Source organism: Dermacentor variabilis, chromosome 2 (genome assembly GCF_050947875.1).
Source record: "Dermacentor variabilis isolate Ectoservices chromosome 2, ASM5094787v1, whole genome shotgun sequence".
In the NCBI taxonomy this organism is placed as follows: domain Eukaryota; kingdom Metazoa; phylum Arthropoda; class Arachnida; order Ixodida; family Ixodidae; genus Dermacentor; species Dermacentor variabilis.
In genome coordinates, this window is record NC_134569.1 from 242,850,860 (window position 1) to 242,870,423 (window position 19,564).

At 45.8% G+C, this 19,564-nt stretch overlaps 1 protein-coding gene across 1 annotated transcript in view; it reads right to left on the reverse strand.

The window, feature by feature from the left end:
• Positions 1-19,564, reverse strand: part of LOC142570738 (uncharacterized) — a 161,885-nt gene that overhangs the window by 37,991 nt on the left and 104,330 nt on the right. The window contains exons 7-8 of the mRNA XM_075679082.1: positions 18,878-19,012; positions 13,137-13,302 (exon numbers count right to left, since the gene is read on the reverse strand). Of these exons, the coding sequence (XP_075535197.1) occupies positions 13,137-13,302; positions 18,878-19,012 (301 nt within the window). The remainder of the gene's footprint in view (positions 1-13,136; positions 13,303-18,877; positions 19,013-19,564) is intronic.

Genomic DNA, 19,564 nt, shown 5'->3' on the forward strand with positions numbered 1-19,564 from the left:
AGAAGTAAAGAAAACCTTGAGAGCTATGCAAATGGGGAGGGCACCTGGGGAGGATCAGATAACAGCAGATTTGTTGAAGGATGGTGGGCAGACTGTTCTTGAAAAACTGGCCACCCGGTATACGCAATGCCTCATGTCATCGAGCGTACCGGAATCTTGGAAGAACGCTAACACAATCCTAATCCATAACAAAGGGGACGCCAAAGACTTGAAAAAATATAGACCGATCAGCTCACTGTCCGTTGCTTACAAAGTATTTACTAAGGTAATCGCAAATAGAATCAGGACCACCTTACACTTCTGTCAACCAAAGGACCAGGCAGGATTTCGTAACGGCTACTTAACAATAGACCATATTCACACTATCAATCACGTGATAGAGAAATGGGCGGAATATAACCAACCCTTATATATAGCTTTCATTGATTACGAGAAAGCGGTTGATTCAGTCGAAACCTCAGCAGTCATGGAGGCATTACGGAATCAGGGTGTAGACGACCGGTATGCAAAAATACTGAAAGATATATATAGCGGCTCCACAGCCACCGCACTCCTCCATAAAGAAAGAAACAAAATCCCAATAAAGAAAGGCGTCAGGAAGGGAGATACGATAGCTCCAATGCTATTCACAGCGTGTCTACAGGAGGTATTCAGAGAACTGGATTGGAAAGAATTGGGGATAAGAGTTAATAGAGACTACCTTAGTATTTTGCGATTCGCTGATGATATTGCCTTGCTTAGTAACTCAGGGGAGAAATTTCAATGCATGCTCACTGACCTGGAGAGGCAAAGCAGAATGGTGGGTCAAAAAATATAATCTGCAGAATAGTAATCAATGTTTTATAGTTTCGGAAGAGAACAGCAGTTTACGATAGGTAGTGAGGCACTGGAAGTGGTAAGCGAATACATCTACTTAGGGCAGGTAGTGACTGCGGATTATGAGACTGAAATAATCAGAATAAGAATGGGCTGGTGTGCGTTTGGAAGGCATTCTCAGATCATGTACAGCAGGTTGCTATTATCCCTCATGAAAAAAGTTTATAACAGCTGTGTCTTACGATGTTCATCTACGGGACAGAAAATACAGGTTTACGAAAAGGTTTCTACCTAAATTGAGGACGATGCAACGAGCTATGGAAAGAAGAATGATGAGTGTAACGTTAAGGGATAAGAAAAGAGCAGATTGGGTGAGGGAACAAACGCGATTTAATGACATCTTAGTTGAAATCAAGAAAGAGAAATGGGGGCATGGGCAGGACATGTAATGAGGAGGGAAAATAACCGATGGTCATTAAGGGTTACGGACTGGGTTCCAAAAGAAGGAAAGTTTGGCAGGGGCGGCAGAAAGTTAGGTGGGCGGATGAGATTAAGAAGTTTGCAAGGACAACATGGCCCCAATTAGCACATGACCGGGGTAATTGGAGAAGTATGGGAGAAGCCTTTGCTCTGCAGTGGGCGTAACCAGGCTGATGATGATGATGGTGATGATGATGATGAATTTCACCGTGAGGGGGCCACACGGTGACATCAAAGATGATGGCACCATCTTTGATTTCAGAACGGCATGGCGATTCTGCCAAGAACATTTTATTGTCGTTGTTCAAAAAACAAAGGTAAATATTTTAATCATTTACCTGATTTGTGTTTTAGAACGTTCGCAGGTGCTGTTAAGTTGCTTTTGTATGGATGTTTTACTGGGTAAAAGTGCTCTCCTGGGAACACGTTTTCAGTGTATGATATATGATACAGATGGCATTCGTCGTAAACTTCGCCGTCCGTATAACATATGATAAGAATTGCGATAGCCTAGAGATACATCTGTTAGAACTTCCTTTTTCAGCTCCCAGGGTCAAGGATATCATAGCCTGCAAGCCTTCAGGTGACAACAGCGACTTTGGTGACCTGACTGACGACGACGAATAAATTCCAGAGAGTGCAACCAGGCTTGCTACAGATGATATTGACACCTCTGATCAGTCCTCTGAAGAGGATGAAGAGGATGACGGCAGCTCGCACTGCGGCACAGGATCCATGGACAGAGGTCATTGGAGGAGACGGCTGATGGATTGCTGCATGCTTACCATCACAGACACAACCACGCAGCCTACTGAGGTTCTTTAAATCCTGCCTTACTTCAGACAGTTCGTAACCCCATCAAAGATGAACGCAGTAGCTCGAGAGACCAACTTGTACTTCACCCAAACCACAGGAAAATCCCTGAATGTCACGGAAAGCGAGCTTGAACAATTTGTTGGTCCGTACTTATTGATGCGGCTGGCGCAGATACCCAGTGTTCGCAGTTATTGGGAACACAGTACACGGTTTGCTCCCATTGCCGACATAATGCCTCGTAACCGGTTCGACCAAATCATGAGCTTTTCGCACTTCACCGAGAACAACGAAGCCAGCGCTGAAGCAACGCGTGACAAGGTATGGAACGTACGCCCGTGATTAGATGAACATAAGCCAAACTTTCTTACTGTAGAACCTGAAGAACTGAATATCGTCGACAAACTAATGATTTCCTTTACAGGAATATGCCTCATCAAGCAGCACATGCCTGCGAAACCGCACCCTTGGGGCATAAAACTGTGGGCACGGGCCAGTTCATCTGGCGTTCTCTATCAGTTTGATATCTACCAAGGACAAGCAGAAATAAATTACTTATATGATCTTGGCGGCCACGTTATCCTACAGATGTGCCAGGCTCTTCCAGAAAACAGGGGCACAAAGTAGCAGCAGATAACGACTTCTCCTCTCTTGACCTGGCTGCTGAGTTTTCAAAGGGAGGCTTGGGATTTGTCGGGACGCCGAGAAGGAACAAACTGAAGGACTGCATACTCAAATCCGAAAGTGACCTAAAGAAAGAAGGCCGCGGTGCCTTCGACTACGCTGTTGACTTTTCGCGGAACATATCAGTAGTGAGATGACACGGCAACAGAGCTGTCACCATTGTCTCAAACTACGTATCCACTGAACCAGTTGACACTGTGCGAAGATGGGATGCAAACGAAAAAAACACATTCATGTTCCACAGCTAGCTGCTATAAAGGTTTACAACTCCTTCATGGGAGGTGTGGATCTATTGAATTACTTGGTGGAGCTATACAAGTTTGGAATCAAGTCTCGAAGATGGTACATGTATCTTTTTATCATACACTCACGAGTACAGTGAATGCCTGGCTTCTGTACAGGCATCACTGTGACAGCCTCAGTCAGAAGAATATGAACCTCCGACACTTCCAGGCCGGCATAGCTCAATGCCTCATTGCAGTGGGCAAAAAGCCAGTTGGAAGACCATCCCCATTTGGAATACCAGCTTCCATAAAACGCAAAGTGTGTGTGAGCTCACCCGACAGCAAAATGCGCAGGGATGGAGTCAGTCGCATGCCAGTATGGGGCGCCAACAGGCTCAGGTGCAGGCATTTCCCTCCAGGAAAGAACTTTTTTTTCAATTATTGTGTCAAGAGCAGTGTTCAGTTATGCCTTAATAAAGATCGCAATAGTTTTGCTGCATACCATATGTAAGGCATATATGTATAGTGACTAGCAGTAATTCCCAGTGTATCATATATGATACGCTCTGTATTTTGTAGAAATATCTCCGCGAGAAAAATAAAACGTCATTTGAATGTCTTTTCAAAGACATGTGAAGCGCGAATTTCTCTGTAATTATTTTTGTTCTTTTACAACAACTTCTGGTGAATGGCTTGAATACCATGTCCATGTGTATGGGCCTGAAATTGATGACTTGGCAATATCTTATCTGCCTGGTTAGCAAATCTGTCTCAAAAGAAAAAAGCAGCACACTGACCAAAACAATGTGGCTAATATAATACAGGGAGCAGACGCTCTGCCGGCAGAGTCAGTTGGAAATTATGCCAGCAGTTCGTCTGCATTGGCGGGCTCCGATCACATAACTAATTGTGACATATTAGTGAAAATTGTGTTCACAATATGCTCATGATATGCAATAGGCGTCCTTTATAGTGGGATGCCAGCTGAATTCCCAGGCGCAATGTACTATGGCCATGAACATGCCGAAGAATGACAAGAGGCGAGGCGCCTCTTTCCATTGTCTTGCAGCCTAGCTGAAAACGGTTCGGTTAATGAGTGCAATTGTAGCCTGTGCAAAATAAAATCAGCGACATGGCCACATATAGCGTCCAACATGCTTCCCCACAAATGATAGGTAGCACTACGCTTACAGCTAGATGAAAGTGCACCAGAAAAGCACTTAATGACATACTTTGCAGGTACAAGCCAGTTTAACGCACATTACTTGGTAATGGCTGTCGGCAGAATGAACAAGAGGATAGAGAAGAAAGCACTTTCCAGGCACATAATGCTGGTGCTTGTGACCAATATTGCTCGCATTAAACTGAAGGCTCATGCCCAATGAGGCGACGCGAACGAGGGAAGGAAATGAGGTGGATATACAAAGTAACGGTAAACTTTCGGTTACCTTATTCTGCCTGCATTAGTAACGTCACCATAGCAAGCCAGTGAAGAAAAAGTCTAGGCAAAATTTCTTACACGCAATTCTGCTCGCTGCTAGCTGAATAGCATATATCACCATACCTGTGACAGTTACTTGTTACTTGTTATTGCTTACTTGTCTTGTTCATTTTTACATGGATATTGTTTTTTGTCAGAAAACGTAAAATTTTTACATAATAAGAAGGAGATATTCAGTTCTTATCTATAACATATTCATCTACCGTGCCGCTGGTGTCTTCACTGGCACTCTGCGCTTAGTCACAAGCCAAAAACAAGCAGTTAGGATTCTTGGGTATGCAAGCCTCTTGCATCACAAGATATAAAGAAATTTACTACGTGCAATCTAGAAATTCTTGCTATTCACACTAATGTCCACATGACAAAAAGCAAGGCTGTCCGAAATTTTTATTCCTGAGGTTAGTGCTTCCAAATGTGTATACATTTCAGGACAGCGCTGTATGTCTTGACGCATGTAACTATTATAATGTTCCCTAAATTCCCCACCAATAGAAGCACCTTAAAAAGTGCAGTAACAACTTCTGAAACTTAATGATACATGTACGAACCAGAAAATGCCGGTGTTATAGGGCTTATCTATTAGGGTACTACGCATGAAAATGCGATCCGCATCACTTATGCACAATTCACTTCAGAGCACACAAACATCACATTGAACGAGCACTTCTACACTCAGTAACGTTGCGACACATCGCACATATCTATCACGACTTGTATCTGGTGAGCCCACTTCGTAACAGTAAGAACGCAGCTCGAAGATCGCGGTCATTATGGGGCATCGCAGCCGGCAAAACAGCTCAGGCGCGAAATTACAGCAATAACGAGACAACACAAACTTATCGCTACTGATCGTATTATCACTTCCGAAAGCTGTAAAGGATCGGCGTTCACTATTTCGCGGCAACGAAACGCATACACAGATACGAATCGCGTTCGCTGGGTGAACCGATCGGACACTCTTCATTTCGCCACGCCATGAGCAAGTGTCCAACTTAATATGCACGTGAATGTGGTGAATTTCTGGTTCGCAACGTACACGCGAAGCACGGTACAAGATATCACGAAGTCGACGGCTTCGAATACTTCTTCCGACGCTTGCGTAAACATAACACACTTCCTGCACTTCGTATGTTTCTGCGGGTGGTCGCACGCACTGATGATGTCTGGAAGAGTAAACCGGCTTGCTGCCTTCAATTATTATCTCTGCAGGTACTGCATAGCTCTAGTAAAAATCATAAGAACAAAAAAAATACCAAACGTTTCCCTACCGGAAAATATGGGTAAGCAAAGCTTTTCCTGCCTGCACCTGACCTTCGTCACGGTTATGTAAGCCACAGGTAACGGTGCCGGATTGCTTCGGTCTCCCGCTCCCTCAGCCCGGGATCTTTTCGTTGCGGTCGGATTGTCTGGGCTCGGGCGGCTCTAACGGCTGGATAGGCGCGCCCTTTCACCAGCGGGTTCTCGCCACACTCGTCGAAGGTCGCCAGTTCCTCGGGAGCAAGCGCAACGCGTGGCCGTCCCTTCCGTGTTGGGGGAATGAACTGAACGGAAACAAAGCCGGCGCAGCAGTCAACTTACCAAACCGCACTTTCGCGCAGCTGATCTGATCTGAGAGCAACTGGGTTTTCTTGCTTGAATAGGCTGTTTCTGACGCGTCTGTAATTTAGGACTCGAGTTACCGCTTCGCTCGACCAAGCGTCATGTTGACCGTGAAGACGCCCGACGCCTCGGACTAGCCATTGAGAGACGAGCGGGTGTTGCGGACGGTTGTCCATTCGGACGACTGGCCAGCCAACCGCACGCGGGAGGACGAGGGCGAAACGGGCAGGCAGGATTGACCGTGTTGCGGCCGGTCCGTGACCGGCTCCGGATGTGTGCGGGCCAAGCGGTTATTCGGCTCAGAGGGTGCGAGTGCCGTTCCCGTTATTCACTGCGCGCACCATTCCCATTGTGATCGTTGTGGAAACCGGTTTCTGAGGCCGTGGCCTGTGGAGCGTTGTGGGAACCTGTTCCTGAGTAAACGTTTACTCGTCAAGTGTACGTGAGCCTGAAGTACTGCGTTGACAGCTCTCGTTGACGTATGGCCCGCAATTACTGCGCTATCACATTTTACGAAGATCGTAAACACTTACGTGAGTGGTACGGAGAGATGCTGCATGACAATCACTCTGGCGCTCGACTTTGCGCGGCACCCGACATGGTGCCGTGCGTTAGCATTCTGTCGCAGCGCTGACGTGTCTGGTATTGCGGTAACCACACACTGGATGAACGTTTCGACGGAACGGCGGAGGCATAAACTCAAGCTGATGAAGGAACTTTAGCGTAGACGTAAGTGAGCGGCCTGATCGGTCTCCATGGTCCAGCCACCCGTGGCGCAGAGCTTAACCAGCCAAAGAAAGAGCTAATATTGCTCTAACCAAGTGTAAAACATTTTAAACATTCACAAAAACAACGTGTTAACGATTACACTCCTGAGAAAAAATTTACGCCAGTAGCAAAGAATACATTTTGTTACTGCTACTGTGTCTGGTTGCGCTCTCTGCCACCAGGTGGCTGCACCGTGCAGACCATTCACATTTGCGCTTCTGCTCGTCCCACGAAACGACACGCAAGGGGACAAGGCCAGGCCCTGTCCCTTTGCGTTTACCCTAATACCATACTTGAGAAACGCTATTGCGTTAGTAATCTTCCGGCGTAAAGTGACGGCCGCAACGCGCAAATCCTGGCGCCGATCGGATAGCGGCAGTCCGATGCGCTGCAGCCAGTCCGCTCGTCTACTGGCTTGCAGAGGGACACGATGTCGCAGCTTGACACATTGCCAGTCGCTACTTTTGCAGTCCACAACGCAACAAAGTCGAATCATAGCGCTCGCGAAAAGACAGACCGACACTGACGGCGGAGCTCTCGTCAAAGACGGAGCACGTTGTAACACAAGCACACGACACCTTGCTGCGTGCCGGAAGTGCTTAAGTGTACTGAAAAATTGTTCTTGTGCATTCCCTTTAGGTTACTTTCTTTGTTATAAAAACGAATGAACTGACATTCCAACTATTACAAACATCATTTGTTTACTGTAAAGTTGGAAAAACTATAGATCACGCGCCCTGGTCAGCCAATTGGATAGCTCGCCCCACTGAGCGTCATATGAGTGATTTGCGTCATATGGGCAGGCGCGGCTTAAAATTCCGCCGTGCAGTGTGCTGCGATCGGCAGCGACGTGTGTTTTTAAAACCTTATAATAAATTACACGCTTTACGCGGAGCACTTAGATGCATCAATTAATCATCAGAAGGACCTACTCTAACGACTCAGTACGTTTGTAGAAAATCGTCAAAGTTGTTTCAGGTTCCCTTTAAACAAAAACCTTGGTCCAACAAGCAACGCGCTGCCCATTAAAGTCATACATACACACTTGCCTTTGCTTCGTGTGTTGTCGACAAATTCGACTTCGCCCTGCTATCTGCTCGCCGCCTGGTTAGCTCAAATGGTGGAGCGGCTGCCCCGGAAAGGCGGTGGTCCCGCGTTCGAGTCCCGGAGCAGGACGAATTTTTCTTCAACTCTGAGGCTTTTCTTTCGAGGAACCCGTATGGGTTTCTTTTGTAGCAATTGCTACGAACGGGTGGATGTTTGATTTTCCCTTCATTAATTACTTCTCTCCACCTTGCGGGTTTCCGCAGAACTACACAATGAACGATCTGTTCAAGACAACTGGGAACTGTTTAGAAATAAAATGAATGAACTAGCAAACAAGTATATTCCGAAACTAGAATCATCAGAACCTCTGGTTCAATAACAATTTAAAGACTTTGGAAAATAAGAAAAAAAAAGACTTTTTCGTAGTGCCAAGCTGAAACCAAGCCCAACTTCATGGGATAAATATTACGCCGCTGAGAGTGAATACTTACGTGCTGTCCGCAATGCGAAATGGTCTTTTTTCAATAATGACTTACCTAAAATGTTAATAGACAACCACAAGAAATTTTGGAATGTTATCAACCCAAGTAACACACGCACTGCAACTCTTGTTGATGATATGGGTGAAATCATGCCTGAAACTCAGTGCGCACTCACACTTAACGCACTTTCGTCAGTATTTTCTAATGATAATAACGTGATAATAACTACTAAAGCTTTCTTCTTTGAACTTACACAGTGACGTACTCAAATGGCTCGAAGCATTCCTTACTGATCGCTACCAATTCGTTTCTGTAAATGACAAATCATCCACTCTTCTCCCTGTAACTTCTGGAGTCCCTCAGGGATCAGTTCTCGGTCCTCTTCTTTTTTTAATTTATATTAATGATTTACCCCAACACGTATCTTGTAAGATACGAATTTTCACCGATGACTGCATGATTTACCATCAAGTTTCTAATACTACTATGTCCCCTGCAACATAGCTTCTAGCATGCCGAGCATGGTGTTTTATCCTGATGGTGTTTTGCGCATAATTGAAAACCTGAAACTTTCATCCTCAGCAGGTATAGATGGTAGAAACTCTAAACTGCTAAAAAATACAAAATATATTTCTTCGTCATTTTTGTGTCTTATATTCTCGCAGTCACTTTCTACAGGTTCCATGCCTCACGACTGGAAGGTGGGGAAGGTAATTCCCATCTACAAGTCTGGTAATAAGAACACACCGCTAAATTATCGACCCATCTCTCTAACTAGCCTTCCTTGCAAAATCATGGAACACTTCATCTACTCCCTGATTGATCATAAATCATTTGGACGCGAATCAATTTTTTCATTCGGCACAACATGGGTTCCGCAAGGGTTTCTCTACCGAAACGCAACTAGCTCTGTTTCTACACGACTTACATGTAAACTTTGACTCTAACCAAAAAACTGACGCTATATTTCTGGACTATGAAAAGGCCTTTGACAAAGTTCCTCCCCGTCACTTACTACTAAAGCTTTCTTCTTTGAACTTACACAGTGACGTACTCAAATGGCTCGAAGCATTCCTTACTGATCGCTACCAATTCGTTTCTGTAAATGACGAACCATCCACTCTTCTCCCTGTAACTTCTGGAGTCCCTCAGGGATCAGTTCTCGGTCCTCTTCTTTTTTTAATTTATATTAATCATTTACCCCAACACGTATCTTGTAAGATACGAATTTTCACCGATGACTGCATGATTTACCATCAAGTTTCTAATACTACTATGTCCCCTGCAACATAGCTTCTAGCATGCCGAGCATGGTGTTTTATCCTGATGGTGTTTTGCGCATAATTGAAAACCTGAAACTTTCATCCTCAGCAGGTATAGATGGTAGAAACTCTAAACTGCTAAAAAATACAAAATATATTTCTTCGTCATTTTTGTGTCTTATATTCTCGCAGTCACTTTCTACAGGTTCCATGCCTCACGACTGGAAGGTGGGGAAGGTAATTCCCATCTACAAGTCTGGTAATAAGAACACACCGCTAAATTATCGACCCATCTCTCTAACTAGCCTTCCTTGCAAAATCATGGAACACTTCATCTACTCCCTGATTGATCATAAATCATTTGGACGCGAATCAATTTTTTCATTCGGCACAACATGGGTTCCGCAAGGGTTTCTCTACCGAAACGCAACTAGCTCTGTTTCTACACGACTTACATGTAAACTTTGACTCTAACCAAAAAACTGACGCTATATTTCTGGACTATGAAAATGCCTTTGACAAAGTTCCTCCCCGTCACTTACTACTAAAGCTTTCTTCTTTGAACTTACACAGTGACGTACTCAAATGGCTCGAAGCATTCCTTACTGATCGCTACCAATTCGTTTCTGTAAATGACGAACCATCCACTCTTCTCCCTGTAACTTCTGGAGTCCCTCAGGGATCAGTTCTCGGTCCTCTTCTTTTTTTAATTTATATTAATGATTTACCCCAACACGTATCTTGTAAGATACGAATTTTCACCGATGACTGCATGATTTACCATCAAGTTTCTAATACAACTATGTCCCCTGCAACATAGCTTCTAGCATGCCGAGCATGGTGTTTTATCCTGATGGTGTTTTGCGCATAATTGAAAACCTGAAACTTTCATCCTCAGCAGGTATAGATGGTAGAAACTCTAAACTGCTAAAAAATACAAAATATATTTCTTCGTCATTTTTGTGTCTTATATTCTCGCAGTCACTTTCTACAGGTTCCATGCCTCACGACTGGAAGGTGGGGAAGGTAATTCCCATCTACAAGTCTGGTAATAAGAACACACCGCTAAATTATCGACCCATCTCTCTAACTAGCCTTCCTTGCAAAATCATGGAACACTTCATCTACTCCCTGATTGATCATAAATCATTTGGACGCGAATCAATTTTTTCATTCGGCACAACATGGGTTCCGCAAGGGTTTCTCTACCGAAACGCAACTAGCTCTGTTTCTACACGACTTACATGTAAACTTTGACTCTAACCAAAAAACTGACGCTATATTTCTGGACTATGAAAATGCCTTTGACAAAGTTCCTCCCCGTCACTTACTACTAAAGCTTTCTTCTTTGAACTTACACAGTGACGTACTCAAATGGCTCGAAGCATTCCTTACTGATCGCTACCAATTCGTTTCTGTAAATGACGAACCATCCACTCTTCTCTCTGTAACTTATGGAGTCCCTCAGGGATCAGTTCTCGGTCCTCTTCTTTTTTTAATTTATATTAATGATTTACCCCAAAACGTTTCTTGTAAGATACGAATTTTCGCCGATGACTGCGTGATTTACCATGAAGTTTCTAATACTACTGACGAAAACACCTTACAAGAAAGTCTTAACAACGCGCAGTCTTGAAGTGAAAATTGGCTGTTGACGCTTAATCCCAACAAATGTAAACATATATCTTTTACCCGCCGCCGTAACCCTCTCCTGTCCTCTTATACAATAGTAAACGTTCTCTTAGAATCAGTAGAATCATTTAAGTACTTGTGCGTCACACTTTCTCGTGATCTCAGTTGGGGTACGCATATTTCCAACATACTTTCATCAGCTAACCGAACTTTTGGCTTCATGAGACGACACTTGCGTGACGCTCCACAGAACGTAAAACTCCTAGCTTTCAAATCCCTCATCAGACCGAAAGTTGAATACGCATCACCCATCTGGAATCCATATCAAGTCTATCTCGTTAACGAGCTCGAGTCCTTTCAAAGCCGCGTCATCAGGTATATCCATTCATCCTACTCATACGACGTAAGCGTATCACCCTTTAGAGCAAAATCTGATCTACAGCTCCTTGCACGTCGACGCGCTACTGCCAGCGTTTGCCTCTTTCGTAAGTTCTTTTACAGTTCCTTATTTCACGAGCCATATATCACACCACCCGCACGCATATCGCTACGAACTGGGCACCCATTACAAGTCTTACGCCCACGCTGACACACAACTACTCTTCCCTCGTCTTTTTTTACCGTACAGCATCAGATCGGAATGCCCTTCCCCACCACACAGCTGCAATCACTTGCCCGATATCGTTTTTCGAAAATGTGTCTTTGTTGGCTAATCAATAACCTGATTTTTCACGTGTTATTCTTTCTGTTTTTATGCACTTGCGAAAATGTAGCTTCCATGTACAATTTTTTCTGTTTACCTGTGTTTATATTTGAATTATCAAATATACCCACCCCTTATGTAATACCTCTAGCAAAGGGGTCTTTAAGGAAATAAAACTGAACTGAACTGAACTACGTCAAACACTTGCCTTTGCTTCGTGTGTTGTCGACAAATTCTACTTTGCCGTGCTATCTGCTAGCCGCCTGGTTAGCTCAGATGGTGGAGCGGCTGCTCCGGAAAGGCGGTGGTCCCGGGTTCAAGTCCCGGATCAGGACGAATTTTTCTTCAACTCTGAAGCTTTTGTTTCGAGGAAACCGTATGGGTTTCCTTTCTAGCAATTGCTACGAACGGGTGGATGTCTGATTTTACCTTCATACCCTATACATAGAGCAAGCGGTTAAAACGAAGAAAATTCTGGTTGGGTTGCGGAAAGGCAAGATTAACCTCATATAAAAAGACAAAGGTGAGAAAGACAGGACGAGCTTGCACAGGCAACTCACGGTAACGTCTGTGAGGTATAGAATGACAATGCAAGCCGTAAAATGAGAACTCTCGAAGTTGGTGGGATAAAGGGGTGCACTGGGGGGAACTGCAGAATGGGTTCTGACGAGGCATGCGCTTTGACGATAACATGCGGCGGTAGTTTATATTGCGCTACGTTAGTTGTTCAGTAATTACAACGGTCAAGCGGATTGGTGGCGACGCCCAGGGAGATCCCGAAGGCATTGTCCGCGGTGCGACGCGATGGAAACGTCCAAAGTATTTTCTCGCGTCGCCTTTTCTGTCTGCCACGCTCCTGCCATGTACATGCACGCTCTGAACCACGTCCCGACACGGCGGGCAAGACAGCGACAGCAGCAGCAGAAGCAGCGGAATAATCGAAGGAAGAGGCAAAGAAAGCTTTGCTTTAGAAAAGCTCATTCAATGCTCTCGCAGATTTACTACGCCGCCGCAATTTCTGGTAGCGACGACCAATAAACCGTCTTCGCAGCACCAATGAAAATTGAGTTTATGAGTATAGGCGCGAAGGAGGTGCGCTCTATTACACCAGATCAAGAGCCGTACCTTGAGGAACTTATCACGATTTCTTAATCCACCGGGGAAGCCGCCTCCGATGTCCAGAACAGTCATGTGAATGCCCATGGCCGCTGCCATGTCGAAGACAGCTTTGACCCTCTTGATGGTGCGAGCGAAGATATCAGGATCCTTGTAGGCACAGCCTACGTGGAAGCTGCAACGCAGAAGTTTCCGTTATTATGTATTATCTAATGTGAGGGAGTGCAAAGCTGCACACGAACAACGATTGATGACCGTAGAACATGTAATAATAGAAAGCGAACGAGCAACCACGAACAGCATTAGAAAGCGGTGGGGAGACCTTCACCTTGGCCTAGTTGGTATTTACTGCATATCATATTGACCGCAAAAAAGACGGGGACAGAAGGAGAGAACACATAAACATCCCGTAATGTTTACGTGTTCTCTCCCTCTGTCCCCGTCTTTTTTGCGGTCAATATGATATGCGGTGGGGAGAAGTTAACGAAACGGGAGAAGAGAAAGCGTCTTAATTGTAGTACTTAAAGAATGTCCTACATAGCTTGCACGTTTGCTGCTTGTTCTTTTCGATCTTTACTGTATGAACTCATGAATCAGTAACTTCAGACGCCACGACATATTCAGCATGTATATACCGAGAGTGCGTAATAATATTGTTACGGTGGAAAAAGAGGACAAGGTCGTCGACGGTGAAGACTACGAAGTGGCAACAGCCTCTCGGGATTCTCGGCTGCGGTTTATTTACGCCCTGTATATACATCGTGTAAACAGCTTTATACCCGTTACATCTTGGTGGACGTGCGGGGTACGCGTCTTCGCCACGGAGCTCCGCAGCGGACCTCTCACCCAGCCTAGGACCATGCTTCCAGTGGCAGGCGCCGCGTCTGCAGCTGCAATGCCGACTACACAACCCAGTACGTTGCTCTACCTCAGCCGCAAGACCCCGGCAAAGTCACCGGCCTCGACGGTGTCCACGTAGAAGAATGGTTGAAGATGTATGAGCGCGTCAGCAAGGTGAGCAGGTGGGATCGGACCATAATGCTGGCCAATGTCGCGTTCTACCTCGACGGAACACCGCAAACGTGGCTTTACACACGAGGAAGAGCTAACCAGCTGGGACTTGTTTCAAAGAAAAGCTGTCCGAGTTTTTGGTAATCCGGCCGGTCGCCAACTAGCCCCCAAGCAGCAACTCGCCATCCGTGCCCAAACAGCGACCGAGTCGTATGTCTCCTACATTCAGGACGTCCTAGCCCTCTGTCATTAAATCGACACGTCCATGCCAGAGGAAGAGTAGGTTGGACACATTATCAAAGACATCGCAGACGACACATTCAACCTCCTGGTCATTAGAAACTTATCGACTGTCAACGCCATCATGAAAGAATGCCGCCGTTTCGAGCAGGCGAAGAGTCGCCGTATATACAATCAGTTTACACGGCTTCCAAATACTGCAGCGACCTCTTCCTGTACCGACTCCACCGACCATCTAGCTCGCCACGTCCAAGCGAAAACGCGACCCGAATCGTACGCCGCGAACTCGAAGCAGCGTTTCCTGCCTCGCCTCAACAGACGTCTTGGAACAACACTGCTGAGACGATATCGCTTATCCAGTCCATGGTTCGACAGGAAATGGCTAATATGGGTCGTCCCAGTGCTTTCAGGTATGGTAAACCAACTAATAGCAGTATTCGAAGTCGCCTTTTCTGCGTTTAAGTAGGTGGTCTGTCTTCCTTTTCGTATGCAGGTCTGCACTTGCAGAGACAGAGTTGTGAGCGGGATATTCTGGCTTTTGCGCAGCGTTGCGCCCCACAAATGGGCAGCTCTGTCCAGCCGACTTCTTTACTTTTGTGTTTCGCTTTACCGCTGCTTTCTTTCTTCAACTAAGCAGGTGCTCTCTACGTTGCTATTTATTCACGCTTTATGAAAGTGTACCTGCTTCCTCACCGTCAATACTTCGCCACGTAATGCAGCAAATGTCAAGAAAAAGAAGAAACAGAAATCCGTGTGGCCTACGTCAAGCGCGCACCACATCCCAAGCAAGGTTCTGCGGCGTTGCCTAGGTAAGCAGAAGGGTCGTCTAATTTCTTCGTTGCCCTAGAAACAGTTGCCTGATCAACAAGCTACAACTCACACAAGCTGTATATGGGCATTTCACGAAATCACGAGGGCATAACTGAAAATCTTCATGGTCCAATAGCCATTTTCTCTGGTCATCTTCACGCAAGCAAAGCAGTGATGAGCGCTTTTCGGCGTGCCTTAGTGTGAAAGGCGCGGCACGTCACGGTTTTTAACCCTCACAGGGAGTGCGAATGAGGTGAAAATTGCCTAAGAAATAATTGCTCTATGGCACAATACTTGTAAATTAGACATAATGTAGATTGAGGTGTACTCATGTTTCCTAAATAACCATCTAGCAGGACAAGCAGCCCGTGGCGACCACTGTTTGGGAACTGCTGCTTCAGGCTGACGGACTTCGCTATCACTTATATTGTAACGTACAGTTAAGGGAATTCAGATAAAACTATTTATTGTGGGCGAACTTGTGCCCTGGCGGTAAATAAAAAGCACTGCCACGTTCTAAACGGAAGATGAGGAAGCCCTCCTTCTTCTCTCTCGAGCGACACTTCACTTCGTCTTCTTCTTGTAGACGCCGACAACGGCCACCTGCGATGCGAGTGCGTGCGACGAAAACACGTGCCATTATTTCGTCGTCTTTTCTTCCAATACGCCGCTGTCGTCTTGACGGGGCGCAAGAACCTGCGCGCGTTATTTAAATGTTTCTGCCTTGTATCAATATTAGCATCAATTAAATCATTAATAATGCCACGAACAAGAAGATAGAAAATATGTTCTCGGTTTTATCGGCGTCCGGGCATCAAACCCGGCCATAGGCTGGGACTCCAGTCTGACAATGACACAGCAGCTTCTTGCTCTTTTCCAGAAATATTTCTTTATCGTTAGGTGGCATGCTACAAGATGACTGGTTAGGTGAGTTAGCATCGGGCTTCCTAACCACAACCAACGAAGGGGCTATGAGGGCCACAGTGCGGGTGGATGGTGAAGTCGTTTCTCGGTTTCTATAACGGGTACTTATGTCACGCGTACAATTTTTTTAAGGCAGCGTCTTAGCGAGTTGCCTCCAATTTTTTTTTATATGAGGTATATGTTTCTAGCCTCTTTCGTGGACCGATTCCTCAGGCTGTGCAGCCTAAATCTCTCCCGTGGGTAGGCGCAATCTAAAAATGTGGGCCGTTCCTGCGGGTATGCGCAGTCTAAAAAATTTGGAGGACGCTTAAGCAGCCGCCTTTAGGAGTGGAACGCGATAATGTTCAAAGATACCTGACTGCTCCTCACGCTTCCCGGCAACTGAAGCATATGTAACAGTATTGTTTACCGGGAAACGCTGGCCGCGAGCGCTATGCACGAAGGCGGGCTTTGTCTAGATACGCGGCCTCTTGCCTGGGCCGCGATGCGGCGGAGGCGAGCCCCAGCTTGAGTTATTGCAAGGAACCGGGTGCGCCTATCCGTGGCCCTCGAGCCAACAGCGCGCCGGCGCGCGCAAAAGGCTGACGCCGCGGCCGGTCTGTGAATTGCAGAAACGCTGGAAAAGGGGTTTATTTGAGTTTTAGCGTACCATAATTATGTTTTCTCGTGTAGTCAAATTGCAATTCCGGAGCTATCACGTCTGTAGCTTTTGTGTAAGTCGCTGTTTACAATTTTTCCACACCTTCTAGCTTGAGAAATTCAATTAGTTCAGTAAATTTTTTGCCTCACATGCAGGCCCTCAGTATTCGTGGTTGGAAATTCTTTTCACCAGAGCGACGTCCGGCATCAACACCGGATTGTCTGCGACACGGTCTCCTTAACGCTAATGTGGTAATATTCCGGCCAATGATGAAGGTAGCTAAGAGAACCCATATTCTGATGACTGTCGACGGGGATGCGTTAGCATTGAATTAATATAACGACACAACGTACGGTCACCGTCGAAACAAGGTATGTATGTTGCCTGTACTGTAGCAGGACGCCTCTTTCGCGCTTCCGTAGGAACACTCGGCGCCCTCTAGCGCCGCCGTCGCAAAGCCTGTGCGTGGCATCCGAAATGCACGGCGCGTCAGTGCCTGCGAATGCTGAGAAACGCGCCACGCGCCCACTGGGTTCTGCTGTCGCGCTTCTTTCTGGAAACGCTGCGCCATCTAGTGGCACTGTCGCGAAGTCCGCACGTGGCCTCCGAGACGAGAACCGTGGGGCGCCGGTGCCTATGAACGTTGAGAATTGGTCCCTCGCTTTCGTCAAACTCAGTGGTACACACTGAGTAAGCCAAGTTGGAGAGAGGTTCATTGTATAGTGGCACATACTTAGTTATGGCGCAGCTCGATAAAGCGCTGGAGTAAAAGGCGTTCATTGAAAAGCGGCACATACTCATTGCATTTGTAGCGCAGCCTGGTTGTTGCTGTCCTCGAGGAAACCGTGTGACGTGGGCATAAGAGATTCCGCTCACCGTCGGAGATATTTAAGGGCTAATTTTCTTCATTGTAGAGCGGCCTAGTTATCCAAGTTGGCGTCAAGAATGTTCGCTGAAGAGCAGCACACACCTACTGGTACTTACGCACCAGCCGAAATTGGCATCAAAGGGGTTTATGGACTAGCACAGACACAGTGGCACATACCCAGTGCTCCAAGTCGGCGTCAAAGCGTTTCTCCGAACAGCGCTACCTACCCATTCCTGCAGACACAGTTACCCATGTCAGCGTGCAGGAGCTTTGTTAGATAGCGACATGGATGTACACAATGCCGCATATTCAGTAACCCGATTTGGTCCGATGGTTGGCTTCGAACCTTGTTACCTCAGCACGGGAGACAATGCGCTGCCCATTTCACCATTGATTACCCAGTGACCCAGGTAGGCGAGAGAATGTTTAGATACAAACATACATAGACAGGTGCCTCGATAAAAGATATATACATATATAGATACATAGTCCCTGAAGAATACGTGATGCCACTTCACAATTCTAACGAATTAAAAAATTTAAGCAGTCCCACGCGCCTTCTACTGTATTCACATGAGAGAGAGAAAGGACGCACAGAAAGGCAGGAAAGGCTGCGTGATCGAGTGCCCTGCGCAGCGATTCCGCCCTCTTCTCACCCTCATCTTGCTCAGGAAGCCATTGTCTTTAATCGTTAACTGGAGGTTGAATCGCCCTCCAACTTTTGTTTTTCATTTTTCTATTATCGGATTGCAGCCGATACGAACGGTAGCTAAACTCGGAATCCCACGTTCAGTGGTTCGGCATGAATGCAGCACCGCCACGCGTTGTCCAGAGACAAATGTGTGGCGGATGGCGGTACAAACCGGCTTAAACAGGTTGCGCCGAAGCAAAATGTTCTTTTTCGCGGATAGAGAGAACAAATACGTCTCTACCAATTTGCTTAATTAGCAGTCGTTCTCAATTACCTGCTGTCATTTGACACATGTAAAATATTTTTCTGTGCTTACCTCGCCTTTCTGAAGGCACTAAGTCATTGTTTCACAGACATGACTACTAGACATGCATTAACCTAAACGCAGAATATTCTGACAACGGACCATATTTACGAGAACAGGTAACTAATCAGCGCTTCTGCGTCATAGCACCGAGAAAGTAGAACTTTTCCACGCATGCATATTTGTTGTTTTTAGTTTGTTTTACCTAATAAACTTCAGGTCAAACAGCTACGTTCGCAATACTAGCAGAAAAAGTACGTACGCCACCCCAACCACATTGCATTCTCTGTTTCGGGCTTCCTGTAGGACTGTTTCGACTTCACTGAAGGTGCAGCCGAACTTTGTGTTGAAGGAATGTTCTACACCCTCTTCATCAGCCTCCATCCGAAGGAGTAGCCTGCAAAATGAAAAAAAAATAAAGAAAGAAAGATATATGCACCGCAGATGCTGGAATTTGTGGAGGGAAGAAGATGTAGTGAAACAGTTATTTGCTCTGCAACTAACGAAGATGAAAACAATCGTGCTGTTTGTTTGTATATTTTTGCAGCACGAATCATCCAAATTCGGCTATTGCATGTCCGAGACATTGCACTGGAATGTTGTCGCAGCGTGTTTTCGCTGGTGGGATCCCTCGATCACTGTGTCTGATAATACGTGGCAAGAATATGCCTTCTCCATATGCTCGTTTTCGGGTAATGGCATTTACGATTACACCATTTCAACCCTTTCGCGTTTCTGTTGTAGGACGTTAGTCACATCCACCTACAATAGCGCTTTGCTTTCCTTGTTGCTTACTTAAAGTCACGTGAAATATCCTGCATATTCAGAGAGAAAGACAAAAAATAATGAGAGATCAAAGGCAGAGAGGTTAACCAGCTCGGTTGGCTATCGGAACTGGGAAAAAAGAAAGAGCAGAAAAATTAGAAAGAATGCGATGGTATGAAGACAG